The sequence below is a fragment of the Botryllus schlosseri genome, chromosome 9 (assembly GCF_051294905.1).
Source record: "Botryllus schlosseri isolate E-star chromosome 9, Bs_hap1, whole genome shotgun sequence".
In the NCBI taxonomy this organism is placed as follows: Eukaryota; Metazoa; Chordata; class Ascidiacea; order Stolidobranchia; family Styelidae; genus Botryllus; species Botryllus schlosseri.
Window position 1 is genome coordinate 26841501 of NC_137244.1, and position 25062 is coordinate 26866562.

Sequence of the window (25062 nt, forward strand, 5' to 3'; positions counted from 1 at the left end):
ACTTTTCTGGATAAGCCAAAGTTGATTTGGTAGATGAAGTTGACCTTCAAGGGCTGTCGCCAGCAGGTTTCTCGCGTTTGGAGATGGTCAGTAACTTGTGCTATTTTTCCTCGGGTACTAGAAGAGCTTATGCATATATTGCGCTAATTGATCAAATTGCTACGTTTTCATACAAGTTCCACCTCAATACTTGACATATTTTCAAGCAAATCTATATTTCCGTTTACACTTCAACTTTTTTAAAGTGGAAAGTAGTGTTGGGATATCCTTGCGCGTTTTTGTAGAGTCATTGGTGATATTGCGTTAGTCTCGAAAATGGATCCCGCAATTTGAACGCTATATAGTCACCTTAGATGAATCACTACTTTTTGAAACTGCTTACTTGAGCATACTTTTCATATTAGTTTTGAGATGTCTTTGATATGTATACTTCTTTTAATTGAGTAAAAATTAACGTCATCACTTTTACTTCCTCTTCAATAGAAACTCTGATAACTTTGACCACCTCTGCTCGCATTGCACGTGATGCCAAGCCTGAATCATCCAAACCGATGCTATTTTATTACCACAGGAATTTCCACGTATGGAACGAGTGCTGGATGGCCAGAAAAGACTTGCCAGAAGGTTACGGAGGGTGGCAGGCTGTGGATTCTACACCGCAGGAAATCAGCCTCGGGTTGTTCCAAACCGGACCCGCTCCTTTGGCGGCCATCAAAAAAGGTTTGTGCAGCTCGGCTCGCACTCTACTGCTTCCGCGCCAGTGTTGGACATGGACTACTAGAGAATTTTCAGCTTTTCCAAATTGGAATGATGGCTAAACAGTTTTTACAAGTTCAGATAACTCAGTTCGTATCAAATTAGAGATGATTCTCATGGGCACGAGAACGGCAAATGTATATGTACAGTTTGTACACAGAGCTTGGTTCGTTTCGCGTGATACAGATCTCTGTGGTATTATCAGGAAGACCGAAAATTAGATTAGAATTGAAATAAGAGTATAAAAGCATTTCACAGATTAGATTAGAGCTCGATTACTGGCATTTTACTGAATAATTATAGACAACTAGCAGTAACACAGTTGTCCAAGTCTACTCGGCGCATAAATATACGCCATCTTTCTTCGTGAATCTTGTCGGTAGAAAGGTCATTTAGTCACTGTTCATTTCTATTTCAGGCGAAGTTTACCTCGGTTACGAGACGTCGTTCGTATTCGCCGAGGTCAATTCCGACCGAATCACCTGGATCGCGAAAAAGCTTCCCGACGGCAGCATGGAAGTTCAAAGTAGGCTTGACAGTCACATAGCAGTTTCAATTCATGTGTCTGATTCGGTGATTCTTCTCGACCTCCGACAACCTAGCAGAATCTGACGGTGGTTATTACAGAATGGTCATCGCTTTCGATCTAGTCGCAAAATCACCGTCCCGGTGACGTCCTTTATTTGGTCATCAGCTTCCCGAATCTTATACTCGGGGTGCTATAAGGGGCCGCGAACTGCTGCAGCGAGATCAAAAGGATTGAGAACCACTGCGCTAGGTTCGTAAACAGGGTTGCCATCGACACAGATTAAAATCCAATGACAGCCTAAAACCCCGAGTATAGTTTAACACAGGGGTTCTGAAATTCATGAGTATAACGGGCCGCATTTAAACAACAAAAGATGCCGCGGGTCGCAGAACATTATTACTATGTATTTGGAGGCTACTATTAAATTCACTGTACTTACCAGTCGTATACGGAGTCTAATACATTGTTATGCATTCTAAAGCATTAATGGGCAGCGCTCGTATAGATTTGCAGTTGCTGTTTTATGTGTGAATATGTCATCTTCCAATGGCGCAAGTAAATGACGCCGAGTTCCCCCTAAAAATATGCGTACTACTGGTATAGCAAATTTATGGAGCGCGCTGTTATACGCCAAATTTATACATTTTAAACTAATGACTAAAAAGGTAACCATTTTCGCTCAGTCCAAATATCACGTGTTCGCGACCTTTCTTGTACGCAGATGGCCCAAAAAGGCGATCACGTTTGCCTAATCACGGCCACATTGCCAAAAATAAGACAGACTATTGACACATGTATGCCAAAAATAAGACAGACTATTGACACATGTAAAACTAGGGACGGTATTGCAACCCTGTCTATCAACGTCAAAGAAGGAATTTCGTCCGCTACTTCGAGATTTTAATTTTCCACTTATTTCCCTTTCCTTCATATCACGCTGATCACCAGAGTCCACTCTGTTATTTATTGGTTGTTCCCCGTCCTGAAAGTACTTCTTTTATAAACAGCTTCCCCAATGCTTCTCAAAATTTGGATGCCCGTATTTTTGTATACCCCATTCCACCTCATGTTCTCGCGGCACCGCGGTTGAGAACCACTGGTCTACTGCACCTCAACGGCATCAAACCCGCCTTAGTCCTCCCTGTTTGATTGTGAACGTTTACAGAGATTGGACAGCGCTACACGCGGTCTGTGGGAAAATACATCAGCACCAAGAAGGTTGGTCTCGACGAGCGCGAAGATCTGACTGACGACTACAAATTTCCGGAAGGTACAGACGAGGAAAGAGCTGCGTTCAGGTAATTCATTTTTGCTATAATACTTTGAAGCATAGCTACATTGTAGCGGTTGGGAACTCGGACCTAGAACTAAAAGTGGGTCCGAATATCGCTGGAAAATGATCCAGTGCTACACACTATGAATTCATGGGTGGAAAATAGGTGCATTGATCAGATTTCCACCAGCTTGGGGTGTAAATGCCACTTTGAGGGTACCAAATTGTGTTTTCAGACCCCTTTTAATGGGTGAAAATGAGTCACTAACACAAATCCCTGTGTAGATATATATAAGGCTGTGTTGGGTGCTTTTTACGTGTAACACCTTTTTGAGATTTCGTTGGATGTTGAACGCGAACGGAATCCCGACTCACCCCTGAGATATATCGACAATCTGGTTCATTGACCAGACTTGGACAACTAAATAGTGCATGGATAGTGCAAAACGAGCCGAGATTGGTGTACAGACATTTTCCATTCTTATTTGAATGAACTCTGATTTGTGTTGAATTTCATTCTTCTTCGAATTCAATTCAATTTCCAAGTTTTTTTTTAAGAATTCAGTAATTCCAATACTAATGTAAATTGGAAAAGACTAACTAAATGTAACTGCCATTCTAATTTTAATCTAAGTTGCAAAAGTTGAAAACTTTTACTTGAAAATTCATTCTTTAGATTGGCGTACGGCTTCGGATCACAGCCGGAATATCAGAAAGGAATGTTGGCGTTGCAAGAAGAGGATCCCACCGACGGAATTGCTCTCGGTGAGATTTGAAACAACTTTTCTGTCCTTTCGTTCGATGGTTGCAAAATTGCCATCGAGTCGGATATTGCTATGTAACGGTCGCTATATTCTGGCAGATGCATGCCGAAATTTGATGGCATTGAAGTCATAATTAGGGCATCCATAGCGGAAGTGATAGCGGCCCCATGATTCAGACCAATCCATAAAATATATGAATGTGACCGTAAAACAGTGGTTCTTAAGCGCGCTTCAAGCGAACCCTAGGTATTGAGTGTGTCAATCTCAAGATATCGGCGGAGGTCAAGACAGCAGAATTCATACTGATTAGTTGTAAATATTCATTGTTATCTTTTTGTTAAGTTTTAATTGGTATGATCTTTTCACGCTGTTGTTAATACACAGTTCATTTTGTGCACCATTATTCTGTAGAAATGTATTGAATGTATGATGTGGCAGATTACAATTATTGTCACTCAGCGAAAACTTGGGGTACGTCGAGGGCTTGCATATTGGCGTATGGGTTCGCCAGGTTAGCAGAAGGTAATATCCACTGCTGCAGACTAAGCATGAAGGCGTTCTTCTCTGTAGTGTAGAACGTTCCTTTAAAACTATTCGATTTCGCCTTCATTCTCAGAGCTCAGCACTACGCCGGGAGATGACGACATATACAACGGCACAGAGTTCACCGTCAAGGTCGAACTAAAGAACAACGGTTCCGAAGCGAAGACCGTCACCCTGACAACGTCTCTCCACACCACAACCTACACCGGAATCAACAAGGCCTTCGTCAAAAGAATGAAATTCGACCCTTTCCAGATGGAAGCCGGCGCTAGTGAGTCCTTTCAGCAAAATCTGGATTAGCCAAGACAGCCGTATAGTGTACACGTACAGTATACCGGTAGCTGTGCGGCGTTACAGGGAAATAATACGAGTGACGATCAACTGATGCCATACACGCAGACAAGCAGTAGTATTAATCAATTAATGAAATGCTTTAAGAATATAAAGAAACAACACTTTCGGCCAAATCTGGATTACTTAAATTAGCATTGACCTACTCCAATACGGATCATAGATTACTGATCTGATAGTTAGGGCGATTTTTTTGACATGTCAAAAAAGTCAAAATTAGGTCAAAATAGTAGCGTTAGGTCAAAAAATGTCAAAATTGTTTCCAAAGTTAAATTTTTTTTTTGCAACCTGCATTTCGCTTGTGTCGTAGATTTTGCGCTCTCGGCGAACTTATCATTTGACATTTTACAGCTTGTAGCCTACTCTATAGGCCTAACGTTGTAGACGGCCCATTGTCTGCTCATTGCGAATCAGAAACATTCAAATGAAACAAATAGGTTGACAATGTGTTGTATCCAACGTACCGCGATATCCCAACTGAATCAAGACTGCGTGGGCATTGCATGGTTCTTATATCAAGAAGCGCATGATGAAAAACTGTGATGTAGACACCATTGCCAGAATGAAGCAACACGGCTTGTCACGAGCAGATGTGCGCACAACTTCAGTGTTGTCAGCCAACAACTGCTGCTGTTGAACGTTCTTTCTCCATTATTGGCAAGCTACTCAGTAAGGACAGACACTTTCTACCGAGAATGTAGGAAAGTATCTTTCGTTGTGCTACAAAATTTTTCAACTATTTCTACCATAATGTGTAATGTAACTACTGGAATTCTTCATAGGGTCAGATTTCGTTGAGATAAAAATTTCCATGTAAAATTTTATCAGTTTTTGAGGCAAAAAAGTTTTTTTTTTCTGGCAAAACTACTTCGTAAGGACAAACAGTTCCAACCAGAAATGAAGATAAGTAGTACAATTCTAACATTATGTGGGAAAACACCTAATTTGCATACGTTAGGTCAAATTTGGACAAAATTAAGATTTTTAAGGTAAAAAATGTCAAAATATTGATATTTTAGGTAAAAAAAAATCGCCCTACTGATAGGTGATGGTGGTAAAAATGATGACTATAAATCCGAGCTCACGCGATTTTACAGGCGTCACGAAAGAGGTTCCAGTGTCTTTTGCTAGCTACAACGGAAAGCTGGTCGATCACAACGCCATGCGATTCCTGGCCGTGGCTTCCGTGAAGGAAACCAAGAAAATGTTCTCGGAAGACTTGGAATTCAGGCTGGAGAACAAAGACTGCGTAGATATAGAGGTGCGACTACATTTGCAACTCGTGAATTACCGATTATGTGTAGCTTTTGGCACAGTGATTCGAGTACTCTTTATCAGAATCGAGTCTTACTTCTCACATGGCCATGGCCATGCTTCCAATGATTCGAATCGAATAGTGAGAGATGTGTTTTGGGGATACTGATATTATTCGCGCCTTGCCGCTAAGGGTTAATTTATATACTAAAATGATAGTTTTAATAATATATTCCACTAAAGAAAACTTGAAACATCGAATGGTCTTATCGCAGCATTCGAAACATGTAGTACAAAGCTGCGCATGCGCATGTTAGCGGATATGACATATCTGAGACGTCGTGATCAACCCACGGCATTGTCACAAATTGCAATGAAATAGGCATGGTCGCGTGTAAGGTCCTTGTCACGGTGGATATTATTTTCTTGATGGCTCACTCGCCACTTGGACTGCTTTGGAGCGCACGTGCACTCATTTCGTGAGCGACGCGGTGAAAGTAGCCAGCTTTGTTTTGTTGTTGTTGGTCTGTTCATTTATTGTTTATTTACCGGAGTATTTGGTCTTACCAGGATATTACCAGCAATTTTTCAACGGTATTTTAATAGGATATTCATCCATTTGGAGTTCTTGTTTCGTACCAGTTGAGAGAGGAGATCCAGAGCCAGCCTACTCCAATCACATTCTTCATAAGTCTCTACTTGGAGACGACAGTCCTATTTGAACTTCCCACGTTTTCCATACCGTCCTGTCATTATGATAAGTGATACTCGACTGGACCCGAAAGCGATTCGATTCAGAATCGAATCACCGAGGTGCTCAATTTTGCCAAACCCTAATTGTATCACTCGCAGTCCGTTGAATAATCTCGACTGTCTTCAGGTGCAAGGAGATGAAGCCCTTCAAGTCGGCAAGAAATCGAACGTTGTCGTCAAATTCACGAACCCGCTCCCGATCAAACTCACTCACGTGACCATCACGCTAGAGGGCGCCGGGCTTACTAACCCAGTCACTCATAAGATGTAAGTTTTGGGTTAGTCGATGACTAGTAAATTGTATAGGCCCGCTTGAATAGCGATAACGAAGTAGGCTACCTCAGCTCAAACGGGACTCGCCTAGACTTACTCAAATTGTTATGATTTTAGACATCTTCCACGAAGATACTCCTTGCAATTCATAACACCCACCACCGATGAACTGTTGAAAGTACGCAACCTCATGCCGGAATATACTTTCTGAAACCACTACCGTCGTTATTTTTTCGGCAAAACTAGGCCTAGATGTTTTTTCACTTGCAAATCGCTATTTCTACTTGTACTAGAGTAGAAATTTACGACGTTACACTACTTCTACTTGGGCACCAACGATGGCTACTTTGACGCTGTAATCTATTTTCTGGTTCTACGGGAAATGCTACAGGGTAACTGTATAGTGCGAAACGTGTCTAGTTTGACGTAGAGGCATATTCATACTCACGCATTTGAAAATGAACTCTGATTTGTTATGAAGTGAACATGATTTTTGTTGTTTTCTTTCTAGTTCTGAATTGAAATGAATTTTCAAGTTTTTTGAAATTCCAACTAAAAAATGTGTATCTATCAATCTCATTCTAATCAAATTAGGAAAAACTGAACATTTTCTCGTCGTCCGACTTTGACGGGTTTTGCGTTGGTCTGCGACCCGTTAATTGTAGGCCTTGACTGAGTATATATATTTTTCCAGGGGCGTGGTACTGCCCAACGCCAAGGCTGAGTCGATTTTCTCCCTTACTCCAAAGAGGGCTGGACAGTACCGATTGCTGATCGCTGACGTGGACTCTCGGCAAGTCCAGGACTTGAAGCAGAGCCAATACATCCAAGTGGATTATGCGCCTGAGCCTGCGCCGGAGTCGACTCCGGAACTGGCAAAAGAAAGCGACACTCCGGCTGAAGAGGCGAAGGAGGAAGAGAAACCGGCAGAAGACAAAGCAGACCAAAATGAATCCGAAGCGACAGAATCCAAACCGCAAGATAGTTCTACACCAACGCCGTAGAAGCTATATCAGAATGGACACTTGGTTTAGATGTAAGCACTACACGGTGACGTCATGAGAGGATACGCATACTATATTGAACTCTGCCGCCGTTCTTAGTCTAGCAATGTAACTTTCTCTCGAGTATATTATGATGATGTGACATCCCTTCCGCCTTGTTGAGCTGGCAATAAAACCTGAGTGACCGGTAGTATATTTTTCAATCGCATTAAATCTGTATCAATATCGGACTCGCCTTGTGGTGTTCTATCGTGTGAGTAGACAGGTTTACCATCGGTACAGGAGTTGAAAGTATCAGGCGAACGCGTATAAGCCAGTTCCACTCGATGAATTGATATCCTGCAGCCTACCACAAAACTTTGAGGTGGTGCTCGTTGTGTGAGTTGACAGGCTTATGCTACTAATGGCAGAGGAGTTAGAAGTATCAGATTAAAGCGTATAAGGATAAGTCATTACATTTTGAAGTAATATTTGACTTTATTCCATTCACAACTCCAGCAAACTAAAGATCGCTATCCATCGAGGATTTCTGGAGTTTGTTCCACATTTCATCATCAATATAATATCAGCGACTCAAACTCTCTTCGATTCGAAATTTTTCCTCCTCCTCCGATAAAGTAGAAAGCTGTGAATCCAACCACCATCCCACCCCGCCCTTTGTCTCACCAAAAGCTGATGAATTCCCCTTGGAATGATCTCAGTTGCCACTGTAAAATACCTCACTATGTAGTTGATGATCCTCGACACAACAATGACTACAGAGAGCCACGGCGGCTACCGTAGTTACCCGGGAACCGCGAACAGTGCCACAGAACAGCTCGGATATATACGATTCATAAAATTCACCCCCATAAAAATACGCTGGTCCGGGGCCCCATAGGTTATTCACCCAAATCTCTGGGGATTTGCCATCGTAGACCACCCTGCCTTCTACGTATCATTTCATCGATACCTCTGTACATAGCATTCGCAATATCCGTGGCATATAGGCCACACACACACAAACAAACAAATTTTATTTTACGTTAGCCCCCTTTAATTGGGGGGGGGGGAGGGTGCGCCTGTTACGGTGATGGGTAAAGGTGTTGCAGCAGAACAGCCATCATTTCTAAAAATTCGGCCAAATCATGGTGCGGATCATCGCGCACTGGTTCGTTGTGACACGCACGGCAAAAGCCGAATGATCCTAAGTAGACAAAAGACGCTAGATAGTTAGCAGACAAAACATCAACTGCACATTATCCGAAAAGACGTTATCGCAGCTGATGACGTCACGTCTATGTGAACTAAAAGATATGATGCGTGATTAGATGAATCTCTTCCGAGATAATCTAGGGGGAAGTCAGCAAAACATCTACCTATATCCGACGAAACGCCAGAAATCGTGTTTCTTTTGATAATCTCACTATTCCGCACCACAAGAATCGTAAATATTTCTGGTGATGACGTCAGATGCCCGATCACGATCTTAAGTATGAAGGATGAACGTGAACTTATACTTTATAAGAAAACAGTTTCTTACAACTGCGCTCTTGTCGGTGCGAGTTTCATGTCCAGTCCATCCTCAAGATTACCGGACCACGACTGACCTATCGATCTCGCTTCCCATGACATGCTGCCCTATTTCTTGTCGCTTTCTTTTTCTATACTATCTTCTTTACTTTCATTCAGTGTGCAGTGCATGCCGCCTCTTTACATCGCCTAGGCCAAGGTGAGTGTCTGATTCCATAGACAACTCCTAGTCGCTTCGACATCTTCCTTTCTCTTCATTGTATCGCATTTTTTGTGGCGTATTGAACTGATAAAATTGCTAATAAACCAATGATGATGATGTCTTGTCATGGGGCAATTTTTCATCAACAGCCTTCATCAATCATCCACTATAGCTGCGTTGCAGCCAGACTTGGGCAAAATTTAACTCGCGAAATGCCGGTGAACTACTTCTAATTTAATTTGTGAAATATTTCTATGCTCACATTTCAACTAATCGAATTTCTGGTTTTTCTGAAAATGCTACCATCAGGAGAACTGCTTAGTGCGAAGCTTTGTACAGAAGCAGTGTACACTGTACGGTGTACATTGTACAAACATAGCAATTTACAACGTAGCTACGTTGTAAATTGCTATGGTACAACTGTACGTACACGTACGTACAGTACATAGGCTACACTTGCAATTCTCATGCCTCTGATTTGATATGAACTGAACTGAACTTTTTTATTTCTTCCTATTTCTGAATTTGATTTGATTTCAAAGACGTTGCGAATACAGTAGATTTAATTCTAATCCAAGTTGAAAAAACTGAACATTTTCTAGTTTTCCAACTCTGGGTACGGTTTAACCTTTGAAAGTTTAAAAGTTGTTTTATATGTCTTAGGTGCAGTCAATATTACAGTGAGTGCATTGCTAGGGTGAAGGAGATAGGACATCATTGGCCGTTTTTGAGCCTTCGAACTTAGTTCAACCTAATGGAACTAATTCCGTTTGGTCTTGAAGGTGACACTCATATACTATATACAATCTCTCAGATGAAGACCGGCATTGAAGTAGTCACTGAGCTAGACTGTACCTGTACATCTCGCATATTACTAAATCGTCAAACCGTAGTAAATCATGTAGACAGTAATACCTGATCACAGAACATCTGATATCAAACTCGGTTTTCGATAAAGGTTAATCGACGTGAGAGTTTTGGTATAATATTCGAAAAGACTGCATCACTACCGTACCTTCGATAGCTCAGTTGGTAGAGCGGTGGACTGTAGTGCTCACGGTGCGGTAATCCATAGGTCGCTGGTTCGAATCCGGCTCGAAGGACATTTTATTTTTTGTTTCTAAATTTTCGTGGTTTTCAGTTCAATTGTGTACGTTGTAATACAACTTTACGCATCAAAATATTTGCACTAGTATGCGGTTTGGCATACCATTACTTGCATTTTTTATAAATTCATTAGCAATGCTGATCTATTATTTCGACGCTCATTAAGACTGCATAGTGAAGGTTCTAAATATAGTCTTACTTATCCCAATAGTGTCACAGTTTTCAGTACCTACCATCGCCGTCAGCGATATCGCATTAAAAACCTCAATTATAATCGTAACCTTTAGCTCTCATTGAAATCGCCTGAACGACCATTAAAAAGAACATAATCTCTGACGTCTGACTCGATTGGACTTGTTCTGGAATATTCTGTAAAAACATAAGCCTACTTATGACCAGCAGAGACGGAAAATTCTCTCGGTGAAGGTACATCAGTAATAACTCCCAAATTGATGAGACGAAAATGTATAAATGTCAGCTATTTGCTGTTACTGAGCAGAGAAATTGTAACTACTGTACAACCCGTCCGATATCGGATTTTTGAGCCAATACCGATGATACCGATACCTATAGCCCCCTTCACCAATAATCTCGATATATTTAACCGACATTAAAAAGACATATCTAGTTCAGAGACAGCCAACCCGTGGCCCGCGAGAAGATTTTAGGTGACTCGCGAGATAATTCGCGAAATTAGTTATAATATCAAATAATAAATTACTCAGGTAATTTACTGTGAACTTCAAAGACCAACCAAAAATTTGATTAGCCTGATCGCGAAATTTGGGATGTTTATGACCCAAATACCAGTTCCGACGCGTTGGCTTGGCCAGCAACATTTTTCGTGGATGATCTATATGACCGTAAAGTAGAATATCTCGTGGTAGATTTATTCGACTTGATATTTTTCTTTGCACTTCGCATGATTTATTATCACTCATTTTCTTGCTTTTAGTACTCCATCCTGAATATACAAATACACCAAACTTAATCCACTATTTTGGCAATATGAGAGAACGTGTCGTATTACATCCGACTTCGCGTCTGCACTCGCAGAAAGATGGTCGGCAATGAAACCTTGGCACAAAATGACAGACGCTCCTTCACCGAAATTGTCTATATTAATATCTTCGAATAATCCTGTGATTGATAAATGAGCCCAGTTGTATACAGAGGCGACCCGCAATATATTCAAGTGACATTAGTATTGAGAGAACTCATTCATAAACTTTAGAAAAAACTTCAGACAGTTTATTTGAACAGCTTTGCAGTCATTGTGCTGCTTGGAAAAGGTTGCATCTAAACATCTGCCTACTTCTACTCATCAGAGTACTCGAGTAGTTTTTACCTACTTGAACTAGTTACTCAGGTCTAATTATGATTTTGGACCACTTCTACTTCTAGTAAACAGTTTTCAGTCTTCCAGGCTAAACTACGGCTGTTATACTTACTCACTTACCTACTCGGAAATAGCTACTTCTACTTGTACATTACTTGAGTAGAAATTTACAACGCTACTTTTACATCTACCCAAGTACTAAGTATACTACTAAGACCACATCCTCCTGTAGGCAATAAGAATTGTATCTATATTCCCAGTCTAGCAAATTATAGGTCCGCGACTCCATACTACAATGTTGTGACGCCATGAAAATGGCCGATACCGATATTTCTTTCAACGTGTGATATCGACTCGATATTATCGGCGAACGCACAATCGACCGGGCACTTACTGTAACCGCTAATCATTCAATAATATCATAATTGGTTGCGACTGATAGTGTCAGAAAATCTTCCCGTTCCATAATCAGCCTGGAGTCAATGAGATGTAATAGTATTCCTGTTTCTTCTTACCAAGATGACCGCGCGAAATATAGTGATCTCGGGCTTTGGTGTTGGCGAATAGTGCGTGTTCTTCGCAACATCGCAGACGACCAGACTACGCATGATTGTAGCTCTGCAGAAATTATTGATAATTGTATAATTGGAACGTTGCAAAACAAGCTCAGATCGCGTGATTTGATCACATGCCCGACGCGTGGTTACCGCAATTAAAAGCGATGCAATTGCTCGGAAAATATGTTTTGTTTCAAATGAGAGTTCCATTCTGAGCGACTATACATTTTCCATAACCAGAGGTGTTCGGTTTGGAAGTATTTCCACACTTTTTCGGAGCATACACAAGTAAGTTTTCCCTATACTTGCACTATATACACATAAGACATAACTCTTTCAAGTTATGTTGATTGACTACTTCCACTTGTACACTTTTAAGGCAAAGACTGCTTACTTCCTAAAATATAGATTTGCGATATGTTGCCATCATTGTTATAAAGACTGAGTGAAATATATCCAGTAATGCGGTAACTGAATACATTTTCCAAAAGTGCACCCATTTGTAGTGTCAATATAGTCCTTTTGCGTTTGTTGTGAACACGTATCTTGCAATTTTGAAAGTCACCTTCGATTAGCTGATAAAAGTGCGTGAATGAACCCGAAACCAAATTCACTTTTTGAAACTTTCTGACTTGAATACTGTTCAAATCTTCGTTTTCTACTTTCAAGTCGCTTTGACATGTTGTGGAAATCATTGGATCTTCTTCTAATCGAGTACGTAGGGCGTTACTACTTCTTTTACTTGAGTAGCAACGATGACCGAAATATACTCAACAAACTCTCATTACGTAAAAGTAGATTTTTCTTTTCCTGAGAAAATCTGTACGATACGCCACACCACATATTATACGATACACCACGCGATTGACGAGTAAATGTGCCGTGACATTGGTTCAACATTGGTTTTTGAAGAGTCTGTTATTATGTCGAGAGTTTTTGGGACTTTGCGGCCGGCTACTTGACTGCAATCCCATAGTTAGCCGGCTGTTATCCTTTATTAAGAATTCGATTGGTCTGATAATGCCATTCGGCGGTTTGCATTAAGCAATTTTGTCAAATGTCGCACGAAACGCACAGACCTGCGCACCTTCCGATGGATTATATTTTGAGCCTGTATCGGAAATGATGTTGCTATTAATTACGGGTTCCTGACTTACATTGTTTCTAAACATGTCCGGAAAATGCAATTCCAGAATCAAATTACTTGCAAACGCTCTAAAGCGGTGGTTCTCAACCTTTACTATCCTGGTGAATCATTACGCTAGTCTGCAAGTCTTCAGAGAGCCCCAAATTTTCGAATAAGACAAAAGGTTACGGCGTTACACATCTAACACACTATGGAATGAAGGTGCACAAAAGGAGTAGGCTACATCAACAACAGTGTTACAAAAACAAAACCAGCCGAACAGGGTTCTCACACCAAACAAAAAGATGATAATGAAAATTGACTGCAAATTATCAGGGTGATATCTGCTGCTGCTCATGTCGGGTGTGTGTATTGACCTCCAGCAAACGTTGAGAATAGCTCAGCGAATCACCGAGGTTCATGTGAACCCCCCTTAAGAACCACAGTTCTAGAGTACTCGTGATTTTGAACAAACGGATACGCGCATTTTATTAAAAGCACTTGCAATGGAAGCCGATGGCGGCTCATTTGAGAAATCGTAATTCGTAATGAGCGCATTTAAACGATCAAATGTGTTATTTTCAAACGTTCATTTTTCAGCTGTTGATGGCGTCGTCGCTCCGAAATTAAATAATTACGCAGCAAAATATTTCACTCATCGGGATTGAAAGAGGGCTCACGGTTTGTTTACGAAGAACGACAGCGATTTTAAAATGATTTATATAGTGGAAAATCCCTGGCGAGATAAAACATTGGAAATGGAGGAATGAAACCTGGCCGATATTCTTTATTATGATTCCTGATCTGTGAACTTTTAGCACGACCAATTATGTCGTGATAGGCTTTTAGCGAAAAGTATGTTTAATTGTGTATTCACATCCAAAGGGCAGAAAAGAGTGGTACACGAAAACAGAACCTAACTCAGAATATATATAGCCGTCATAAATCCTACATGCCTACGTGCATACCTTCCCACGTTCAAACGTGCGTGCATAATTTGGGTTAAAATGTTATACCCTATTTATACCGCGGTTTAAGTCTGAGGTAGGTTGTGGTTTTGTGAGCCATGGGTGTATTGTATATTCACACCCGTACAACGGGGGTGGTGCACTAGTGGAAATACACTCTTGTCGCTAAGAATATAGGCTTTCATAAGACACCGCTCACGCAAATCCTATAGCGAGGCAGAGCCGATATAAACCTCTAGCTCTAGCACTTAGGAAATGTTTCATGAGTTGGAATGGAACACATTGGTGCTTCAACGGTACGTTATCTCGCCACCGCAGAAACTCGTGAGAAGTAATAATTCGCCGTGAACGGTAACGACTGTTTGATAGATTTGCAAACGTGACAATAGCAACGTATCGATTACAAATGAATTTCTGCTTATTCGAGGGTGTGAGCGAATAGCCGTACGCCTACCACAGTGGTTCATAAACCTTCACTAGCGTGGCGAACGCGAACTGTTACGCTAATCCGCAGGCCTTCAGAGAAATCCAAATTTCGCCAAGTCACAAAACAAAGATCTACGACATTACACATCTAATACTTTGCTACAAAATACTGTTGCACCAAATGAACTGGGCAGTGCATCAACAACAGCGTTATAGCAAAGTGTCCTATACGGCGCGGACACAGCCAACGGCTCACTGCATTTGGGTTACGTCATACTTTCCATTTGACCAAAGGCACCTATACGGCCATTTTTGACAGGCTTGCCGAGCGCTAAATTCAATAAAGCGGGTTTCAATTGAAAGCTGCTGCTGTTGATTACGAAAATATAAATTTGGTTCTGTTCATGGTCCTGGATCCCTCCAATATCAGCCTAGACATTTGCATTGTGATCGAGTTTTGGCATTGTGACGCAAATAGGGTTGCATCTTGGGTGCATGACTGTATGTGTCTTGGCCTCCAGCTGTTCCCGGAGTTCGTGTGAACCCTGGTAAAGAACCACTGGAGTTATGTCATGATGTGTCCGTGTCTCTAGCACGCTCTTATCATCGGTGTATCCAGCAAGTAACGAATTGATCCGTTTGTTTCTGACAAGCCACAATTTTCGCAGATACCGTTTTCGTGACAGCCCGTTCGATCTAAATGATAATTCAATCTCAATGACCCATTTGTAGGCTCTTACAGTCAGCTGTTTCGGAGTAAACCATATGTGTTTGATGCCAACGATCGGATGCTGTCGGATCTAGTCGTATCGTTATCAATCACACGACAACACCGGAGCAGATTACCTGATATCACAGGAATTATTTACTGAGTGTCAGATATCCCGTAAACAGCTACTTCGCATCTTGATACGGGCTACCGAGATATCGTTATCGCAAACGCGATAAGGAATACTTAATTCCCAATGACATGTTTGACTACTCATCATCCGACAGGTTATTGAGAATCGAGGTTCGGTTCGATGTATCGCAAATTGACGCATAACAAGCTTTCATCTTTCTCACGCGAACATACACAGGCAGAGTTTGACAACGAGAAAATCTTCCGCTTTTCTAAATTTGATTAGAATTGGGATGACTGAAGTCACAAAAACTTGGAAATAGAATTAAATTACAAATTAGACATAAATAAAAGAGAAATCAAATTCACTTCATATCAAATCAGATTACTTTCTCGTAAGAATGATAATAGAAAATCACTGTTCACTAAGATCGGTTCGTTTCGCACTATATACAGTTCACCTGTAGCATTTTCAGGATGGCCAGAAATTAGATTAGAAATAAAATGAGAGCACAAGAAACATTACACAAATTAGATTAGAATTAGATTACCGACATTTCGCTCCAATTAGTCAAGTAGTATAGTTGCCTAGTCTGCTAACAGACAGTGCAGCTTAGAATTGCGTATTCTTCCATCACGCAGTGACCCGATCACGTCACCGAGCTAGCGGGATGATTTTGCGTTTTCCTGGTGCCGCCAACTTTATGAGTTGTGGTTAAATCTAGGTAATCACGAGTTGTAATATCATGTTGTGTCGTAGGACTGAGCCCTTACGCTAAAAAACGTGCAAAGCGAAGTGAGCTATTCTCAACAGAAATATTTCGTGGGATTTAACAGCTCGCGGCGATTGTAAGTGATACAACGCCTTCTCAACATTGTCTATGTGTCAAATCATTTCGTGATAGGCGCTAGATGTCGCGAGAGAGTCTTTAGAGCACGAATCAACGTATGACTGACCTATAGATCTCGCTTCCCATGACATGCCGCCCTATTTCTTGTCGCATTCTTTTTCTATACTATCTTCTTTACTTTCATTTAGTGTGCATGCCTCCTCTTTACATCGCCTAGGCCAAGGTGGGTGTCAGATTCCATAGACTACTCCTTGTCGCTTCGACATCTTCCTGTCTTTTCATTGTATCGCATTTTTTGTGGTGTATTGAACTGATAAAATTGCTAATAAACCAATGATGATGATGATGTTGCGTCTAGTCGAATCTTTTACAAGTCTACGTCTTTTATACAAAGTTACAAATGTGGTTGTGCCTCTGCGTGCGTACCCATTGCCCATTCCCACTCTATAACAAGAACCCCAAACACACACCCCTTCTATTTATCAGGAATTAAAATATGTAGAAGTCAACTCACGCGATAATACAATAATGACAGCCTTCTGGCTCGTGAGAAGAATTCTCTTCGCGAAGACCAACAGTCGCGTGCATTGACTTGCTCGCTACCTCGCACGCGTCGCTTGCTTGAGGGTTTCATTTCAGCCGGTCGCATTATTCTCATAAAAACAATTCTCGGAAAGTAGCGCAATGTGTGAATTTTAACGTGCCTCACGCTAATCTCACTAAGAAAGCCACTGAAAACGAAGGTTATTTCTAGTAAATCGAACTTTACGAGGGTGACACTACAAAGCCAAGGTTTACACTAAGAATAAACGACATAAGTTAGTCAATGCAGATGTAAATACTCGTGTACAAGTGCGAATGCTGAATCGCCGGATAGCTGCTGCAAATCACGTTCTAAATATAGCAGAGCGAAGCTTTGTAACGCGAGTAACTGAAGACTGTTGCACAATGCACATTCACAATGCGCGATTGTGATATAACAATGTTCCGATTTGGAGATGCCTTTGCCTTTGTCTGAGGCAACGCGCGAAACCTGTGAACTTCGCAATCACGCCGATTCAGTTGCATCGTACAATTCGTAGATATCTTGCCCATGAAATATATAATTTGCTTGTTTATGGTCCACAGTTGTCTGCAGTTGTAAATGAGAGCTTCCGAATCACCGCGATATGCGTGACAAGCCCGAGTTACTTGTTTCGAGCAGTCGTGAAGCAATCTCCGTGATAAGAAAGTGGAGATATCACGCAACGTTGTCACGGTCGTGTGCGCGATCAAAATAACAAGGCAGTCGAGTCTGATGGCAATCACTTGCGGCAATGTGCAATGAATCTTCACAAAAGTCGAAGCAAAGCTGCAATCCTACCCTAAGAAACAGCAGGCGTTCTGTAGTCCAGCTATCTTCATTTACACTAGCATTAACCAAACAATACCATAGCATACAGTTCCTAGCACGAAAAATGAATCAGGGATTAATTACATTGCAAAGAACACTTTTAACGGTAAATAGCAAAATAGCTACAAGGTTTGGGTTGAGTATTTACGCGTCTCGGCAGATGTCGCAATGAGTTCAACGAATCCGTTTCCAAACGAGAGAATGAACGCAGATTACTTAACGAGTGAGAGGAGAGAGTTTAAACTCAGCGCTTATAAAAGCTCCTGCTCCGCGTTTGGCTTCATATCACTCATGCGCACGTATAACTAGAGTACCAGCTTTCAACGAAGTTTCATTGAAACCGATTTAGCGAGCAATCCAAATGAAGAAATGGTTTTGAACTGCAGTCAAGAGCCGGTGTGGACAGGTAAAGCAAGATACGTAACGCCAGAAACTCTATCAGAATACGCCCTTAATACGTCTAAACCGAGAAAAGTCGAAATGGCAGCGTCAAGCATCTACGGAACGTTGCCCCGAGCACCAAAATATCACCGACGGCAAATGAGCGAAGCGGCCATCCCCGTGAAATATCTGACAGACCCGGGCAAGCCGAGCGCCACCAAAGAACGAAAGAAGTCTTTCTTGGTCGGACTTAAAAAGAAAATCAGATACGCAGTCGACGGAAAACCAAAGTTGAATGGGTCAAGAAGCGATGACATGTGTGGAAGTACGGGGAGTTTATATCACGAAAAAACGCCAATCTCAACTCACAGTGGTCGCAGTAAAGACGATGTCTTCCGCGCGTACCCTGAAAGCTCATCGCCAAACTCTTCGGCCCCTTCGAGCCCCGAAAGCCGGAGGTCCAGTTTTTCGAGCAAACGCGCGAGAAGGAGCAAAGCTCGGAGTCACAACACAAACAGAGACAGTTTTGGGAGTATAAGTCCAGAGGAAACTGCAAAGAAATCGAGTGGCACCAACGTGCTCATCGTCGGGGGAGAAGGTGTCGGAAAATCAGGTTTGTACATTTTATTGCTTTTGGTTTACGAGAATACAGAGACAGGTCGTAAATAATATAATGCCTCTTTATGGGGGTAGTGAATATTTTGATGACCTCTTTAGAAATATGCCCCGGAAATGGTGTAGATTCGAAAATTTGATATTCGATCGCTTTCGGGATTATGTCTGCTTTAAATTTGAGAATTTGAAAGCATTATAGTTTCCTGTATGAAGAATCATATTCGCGCAAAATTAGCTTAGCGTGAGAGAGAATTTTTCCGAAGAGTCCAATTGTTGATGGCGAGAAATTTGCGAAATGCGAAATTCTCTGAATCGCCAGAGTTTCTCCCGTTACGGAGATCTAGTTTTGCACACAAACAATTCGACGGCTCATCCGCGACTGTATAAATCGGATTATTGTGCGTGAAAAGCAAGAGTATTTTTGTCAACAATGTGAAAAGCTGACGAGGTTTTAAATGTCGTGAAAAAAACTCAAATTTTCAAAACGTGATCTATTCAAAAGATATTAGTTTTGCGGCTTCGACATCTTATTTTAAAATTAGCGTCGTGTCTCAGATTTATATTGCTAAACTGCCACGATGGAGTTTTTAATCTCCTTGTGTACTTTGTACTATATAGTGCTGAATGCTAACGAATAGCGCAGTAAATAGAATTCTTATTCTATGATTCTCACACCTTTAGAAGTCGATGCTTATCGCGATAGTGACGTTGTTGGGAACAATTTCGTGCCGCCTCGACATTTCTAGCGGCTGATAAAATCATAGAGGCGTATCATTAGAATCGGGCCAACATTTATTTGTCTAAGAGTCCCCAAATTCTGGTAAGCCGTCTAAAATCCAACTACGTAAAGCATCTCACGATACGTTGCGTGCGAAAGGTCGAGAACGCTCTCTATAGTCTGCGAATTAAATATAGAACTCTCGATTGTGGCGAGAGGGTTAATATCGACTAGTAGTCTATCGCGGAACATGATTCGAAGCGAAACGATGAATCTGGTGATGGCACGGAAGGTAGCTAGCAAAGAAGATTTAAATTCTATTCTAGACTTTGCATCACTGTGTGTTACAAAAACAAGAAATACATTGTGTACGAAAAGCTAATCCAGATTTTTTCCTTTGCAGCACTCACAGTGAGATTCCTAACGAAACGATACATCGGCGAATACGCTCCTGAAATCGGTGAGTTATATTTCACAGATTCATTGCTACTCTAATTACATCTCTCGTCACCAAATTCCCGAAATACCTACGAGTTACTGCTGCCTGATAAGAAACAGTTGGGAATTCCGAATGTCAACATTTCGTTTATTGAATAAATGATTCATCGAACCAGCCGCTTATTAAGCGCCCGCATAACTTTGAGACCACGGGATTGTTTGCTCACGCATATTTTAAGGATTTCTTCACTGAAATTATGGGATAAAATATACAGTTCTAAACCGTGACTTTTTATGTTACAGAATCGGTTTACGACCAGACGATAAATCTCGAAGGAAAAGATGTCAACGTTAACATCTGGGACTCCGCGATACCTGAAATTCATCAGGTAAATTGGATTTTATTTGAAAAGAATTCCGACAGTCTAATATTGGTACATATAAAATGGATATATTATTCAATTGTATACTGAGGTTCTGTACTTCCAAGAGTCTTTATATATAAATAAAAATCGGGATGATTGCCAAATATAAACCTGTAATTCTAGTGGTGCTGGGCTGATACTCCAATACATTACATGATTACATTATTGAAAGCAACTTCTCACTTTCGACGCGGTTTCGGTACGAGTAGACAACTTTGACACTTTCGGTATTTCGAGATGTTTTGTCCGTAAAGGCTGTTATTTGCGCGAATCACGATCGGTTTTTATCAGATGGCTGCTGTACAACTGCGAATCTCAACGCAAATAAGAACAGCTTCAAGGCGATAGACAAAGACCTTAAAAATACCCGCCGCGCTCGATGACTAACACGCGCGGAATGCGATACCAACTCTCTCTTGAAGGGTATGCGACTAGCACGCATCGCAACGAGGGTTAAAACCATACAAGAGATTATCTGTGTAACGTAAACTAGTCCCCTCTGACAAGCGCTGAAAGTTCGCGTGCAAAGTATAGAGATTCGCGAAAGCGATAAAGATTCCTTAGAACAGTCCGGACTGTGAAAAATTTGAAACGTGACTGATAAAAGGGACTGTTGTAGGTTCACGGAACTTCCGTATGCAATTGAATACTATTCATTTTGATAGATATATATTGAAATAAACCCGAATATTTTCGGTTGACACTCGTCAGCAACTAGTAGAGAATTGAAAAGAACATTGTATATTAACAATTCTTTCTAATTCTCTTTTCTAATAAAGATAGATGAAAAACAAGCAGTCAAACTTATCCATTCATCTCTTTTCCAGACTTCAGTCGAACACGAAGAATCCACGAACCTCACCCACTCTCCATCACTGCATTCCGTGACTTCATCTTCTGATTCTTGTCATGTGAACAACCGATATTCGAGCGGCAGTTTCGAAGACGAATCCGCTCACGGTCTGTCGAGGAAAAACCGGCTCCGAAAAACCATCAACAAAACTATCCGGAGGTTTAGATCCGGAGAAGGGAGCGATACAGACGACGACTCACATCCGCTCACCGAAGCAGAACGCAGACTGAGATGGGCTGATGGATTGGTTGTAGTTTACAGCATCTGTGATCCAAACTCTTATAAAGCAGCGTGTGATGTCATACGTTACGTCAGAGACACTGAATTCGCAGAGCTCAACCACATTCCAATCTTATTGCTTGGCAACAAAGCGGACTTACATCACAGGCGATTAGTCGACACTAATGAAGCGAGGGTCGCGGCTTTACAATCTCGTTGCGCTTTTACGGAGATATCAGTATCGGAAGGATACGAGCCTGTCTCGAACGCCATGAAAGATCATATCAAGACGATACGGAATGCTGCAAAATCGCGATCGAAATCGCGAAAAATCAGATCATGAACCGCGATCGATACTACGTGACAATACTGTGAATTTTTGGTTAAAAACCTCTCGTTTTCAAGCGTTCGCTTTTTGAACACTTGCAAAGTTCCTAGTTCCTAGTAGTGTGCTGTAATTTATGACGACAGTATCGTGAGATCAAGTTTAGAAATTAGTTCTCCGTAGTCAACCTTTTGCGACACGAATTCCAATTCGGAATGCTTGCGACTCGACTTCGATTTGTTGTCGGATAATAACCCGGGTGCATTTTGCTTTATTGCTCGACAAACGGACGGTCATCTTGCCTGAGTTGCTTTTTAACTGCTTTACTTCATTTTCTTGTTCTTTCACTTCGTTTTTTCTTCTTCTCGCGACCCGAATTTTCTATTGTGAAATAATAAAGCGTGTGGGTCGAAGATCCACTGTTCGATGATAATTTCGAATGTTTGGATGGCTGGATGATAGAGGAATGACAGTTGACGGTTAGACTATAGAGACTGTAGTCTACAGTCCTACAGTCTCTATAGTTAGACGATATGAAAGGCTGATTTTGTTCAAAATTTAGTCTCAAGGCGGGCTTCAAGGCTTCAAATAGAGCTTCACATTCTTGTGACGAGACCGCTACCACGAAGGTTGTCGGTTAACAAAAGTCATCAGGCTCCGGTTGTTTTAGACAACTGTAGCAGCCACGCATTGTCTGCACGAGAGGATTCGCCTCGTGCCTACTCATAGTCAGCAATTAACAGCAACGTAGTAGTGTTTTGAACTACGAGATTGTTCACAGACCAGGTGTAGAAAACGGAGCACATTATGAAGGCTAACTGCGTTGTCAACTGATTTACGCGGGCTTCACGATCCCATCCATTAGTGTTGTTATCCTTATTTCGTGGGATATTGTAGGTCATGAGGGTCGGTATGGGTTAGAAAACCATAGCGTCCCCGATTTGTCTGTAGTCTGTACGAATGGATTCCTGTTATGCAATATACTCCTATAGCCACTTATGCTACATTGAGGCACCTTTTAAAAGCGAAAGTGGGCCTGTTTGTAGTTAGGCTTGAAGCGAAGCCCTCGTTATAGCTGTCGCTATGGAAACATTCGATAGGAATACAATAGATTGTTGTTGAATTCAAACCTATTTATTAAGGACATTATAGAAAAAGATGAACTTCTCCGTGCACACCTTACCAACTGCCAGATAGTTATTTGCCAGATGCTCCCACGAGCCCATTGACTTAGCACTAGGCAGCTTTGCGACACCCATCACACCTCCTCTACGCCTGTGGCCTGAGTGCCTGGAATAATATTTGCTTTCATACGCGTCAATGTCAGGACATTTTATGATTGCTGTGTTGATCGGATGAATCTTCGTAACACCTGCGCTTGTGTTGTGCAGGAATATCAACATCAGCAGTGATAGGCTTACTTTCAAGACTAGGCTACGGAGGCCGTCTGTTGGATATTGCACGGAAAATTGTGCGGGAATGTGCGCAGAATTCACTCAGTAATTTTGTGTTCGGACATTATGGGCTTCTCTAGTTGGCCTAAATGGGGCTGTATATGCCATTGTCTTGACCTCACATAGACTTATCTTAGCTAGCTACCACAAGAATATTGATTCTGACGGTTATGAACATTTGAAAACAAGTTAATAAATAAGTTAGGAATTAAGTTCAAAAATTCAGAATTAATCTGGAAGCCACATCATATCATCAAAAGAGCCGTATATGACTCGCAAGCCTTAGGTTTCAGACTCCTGGTATAGAGTGTGGGCCATACCAGAAAAATCCGCCAGACAGCAAACACCGCGTTGACCAGCATGGCATTCAAAACAAGACATTTGAAGGCGAAATAATACGACAGTGTCCCCGTTGTCGGTTCACAGGCGAGACATCACATCCGGCGATGGACGAGACCATGAAACGGACACGCCTTCTATTGCAAACAATCGCGACGCGCGCTATCGAATGTAAATTGACTTCATCAGCATGACAATTTAGCCACACCGGCCGAGAGTCGGTGGTCAACAATAGAAAGAGATATATCTCAGCGGATCGCCCGACATTTGAGCATGCGACACAATGAAAAATGACATTTGAGCATGCGGCGCAACGAAAAACGACGAATGAACAGAAGGCGCACTAATTCAACATGTGTCACTTCAGCCTGTGACATTATAACCCACAACTAACTCAAACAGCAACCCTTCCCCAAAAATTGAGGCTTACATGAACCCTAGCACTAATCTAGCTCTAATCTCAACAGTAACCAGGCCTAACTTTAACACGCGTTCTCAAGTGTCTCTTGCTATTATGTCTCATGCGCATAAGGTCATGGACCGTCTCAGTTAATGTACAACACGAAGTTACTATTTCATGACTTGTTCGGAATTAGTTCGGGAATAGTTCGCGACTAGTTCGGGACCAGTTCAGTTGTGCAATGCCAGGTATTGCTGATAGCAGACGGGAAAACATATATGACTGAGTGGTTTAATTCCGGAACAAGACGCCTGTCATATGTGTAGTATAGTGCAGTGCATTGCCCAGTGCCCCCTGACAACTAAATGTCATCAAATGAGACGATCGACTTCTAACTATCTTCTAACACCAACATAATCGCATAGTTCTAGCGTCATAGCAGGTATATTCTATAGTTAAATAGTGAGTTTGAATTACCGAAAATGCATAAAACGAGAGACACAGTCTGTGTAACGTATTTGTTAGAGAGAGAGCGGGACGCAATACCAAGAATCGAAAGGCCGAATGCTTTTCACGGGCATTCGTTGGTATTTTGTTTGTTTACGTGCCATTTACGTCACTCGACGGGTCTACCACACTCATTCACAGCCGTTACTGAAGACAAATCCTATTATGATTTAATAATAACCCCAGACGCAAAACAATACCGCTGCAGCAACTCCAAATTCTTGAGATGTAACCCGATCAAGTCATCTAGGATGTATGCGTGTGATTCGTCATTTGATACCCTTCCCCGACTAACCCAAAACTACCCGCCCTTTCCGGTGCAACTTCTAGTGCCAGTCGCTATGATAGCAACACAACAACTTCGAAGAAACACAATATCAAGTTGCATATTCTCCGGCACCTTTTGACCTAACTTCCGAGACAATACAGGCCTTATGAAATAGGTTTATAACAACAAAACATTTCCGAGTTAAAACAATGGCGAAAAATGCTGAACATCTGTTCAAAAAGATACTTTTTCGTGTGTTCGTGCACAATCGGGACCAGCATATAGATGATAAACATGG

General features: G+C 41.5%; 2 protein-coding genes and 1 non-coding gene across 7 annotated transcripts in view; all 3 read left to right on the forward strand.

Moving 5' to 3' along the window:
* Nucleotides 1-7734, forward strand: part of LOC145446101 (protein-glutamine gamma-glutamyltransferase 4-like) — a 34455-nt gene extending 26721 nt beyond the window's left edge. For all 5 annotated transcript variants that reach the window (XM_080324289.1, XM_080324287.1, XM_080324290.1 and 2 more), the window contains exons 10-17: nt 572-720; nt 1175-1282; nt 2451-2583; nt 3235-3323; nt 3939-4136; nt 5314-5477; nt 6351-6490; nt 7191-7734. In XM_080324289.1, coding sequence (XP_080180415.1) covers nt 572-720; nt 1175-1282; nt 2451-2583; nt 3235-3323; nt 3939-4136; nt 5314-5477; nt 6351-6490; nt 7191-7500 — 1291 coding nt within the window. In that variant the 3' untranslated portion in view covers nt 7501-7734. The remainder of the gene's footprint in view (nt 1-571; nt 721-1174; nt 1283-2450; nt 2584-3234; nt 3324-3938; nt 4137-5313; nt 5478-6350; nt 6491-7190) is intronic.
* Nucleotides 7735-10228: 2494 nt separating this feature from the next.
* Trnay-gua (transfer RNA tyrosine (anticodon GUA)) lies at nt 10229-10317 on the forward strand. The gene is given in 2 exon segments: nt 10229-10265; nt 10282-10317. It is a non-coding gene; the product is annotated as a tRNA-Tyr (tRNA).
* A 7772-nt stretch (nt 10318-18089) lies between these two features.
* On the forward strand, nt 18090-22229 carry LOC145446662 (uncharacterized). The gene is made up of 4 exons (XM_080325014.1): nt 18090-18816; nt 19940-19996; nt 20278-20363; nt 21227-22229. The coding sequence occupies exons 1-4, from the start codon at nt 18192-18194 to the stop codon at nt 21812-21814; spliced, it is 1356 nt and encodes a 451-aa protein (XP_080181140.1). The 5' UTR covers nt 18090-18191; the 3' UTR covers nt 21815-22229.
* Nucleotides 22230-25062: the final 2833 nt, after the last annotated feature.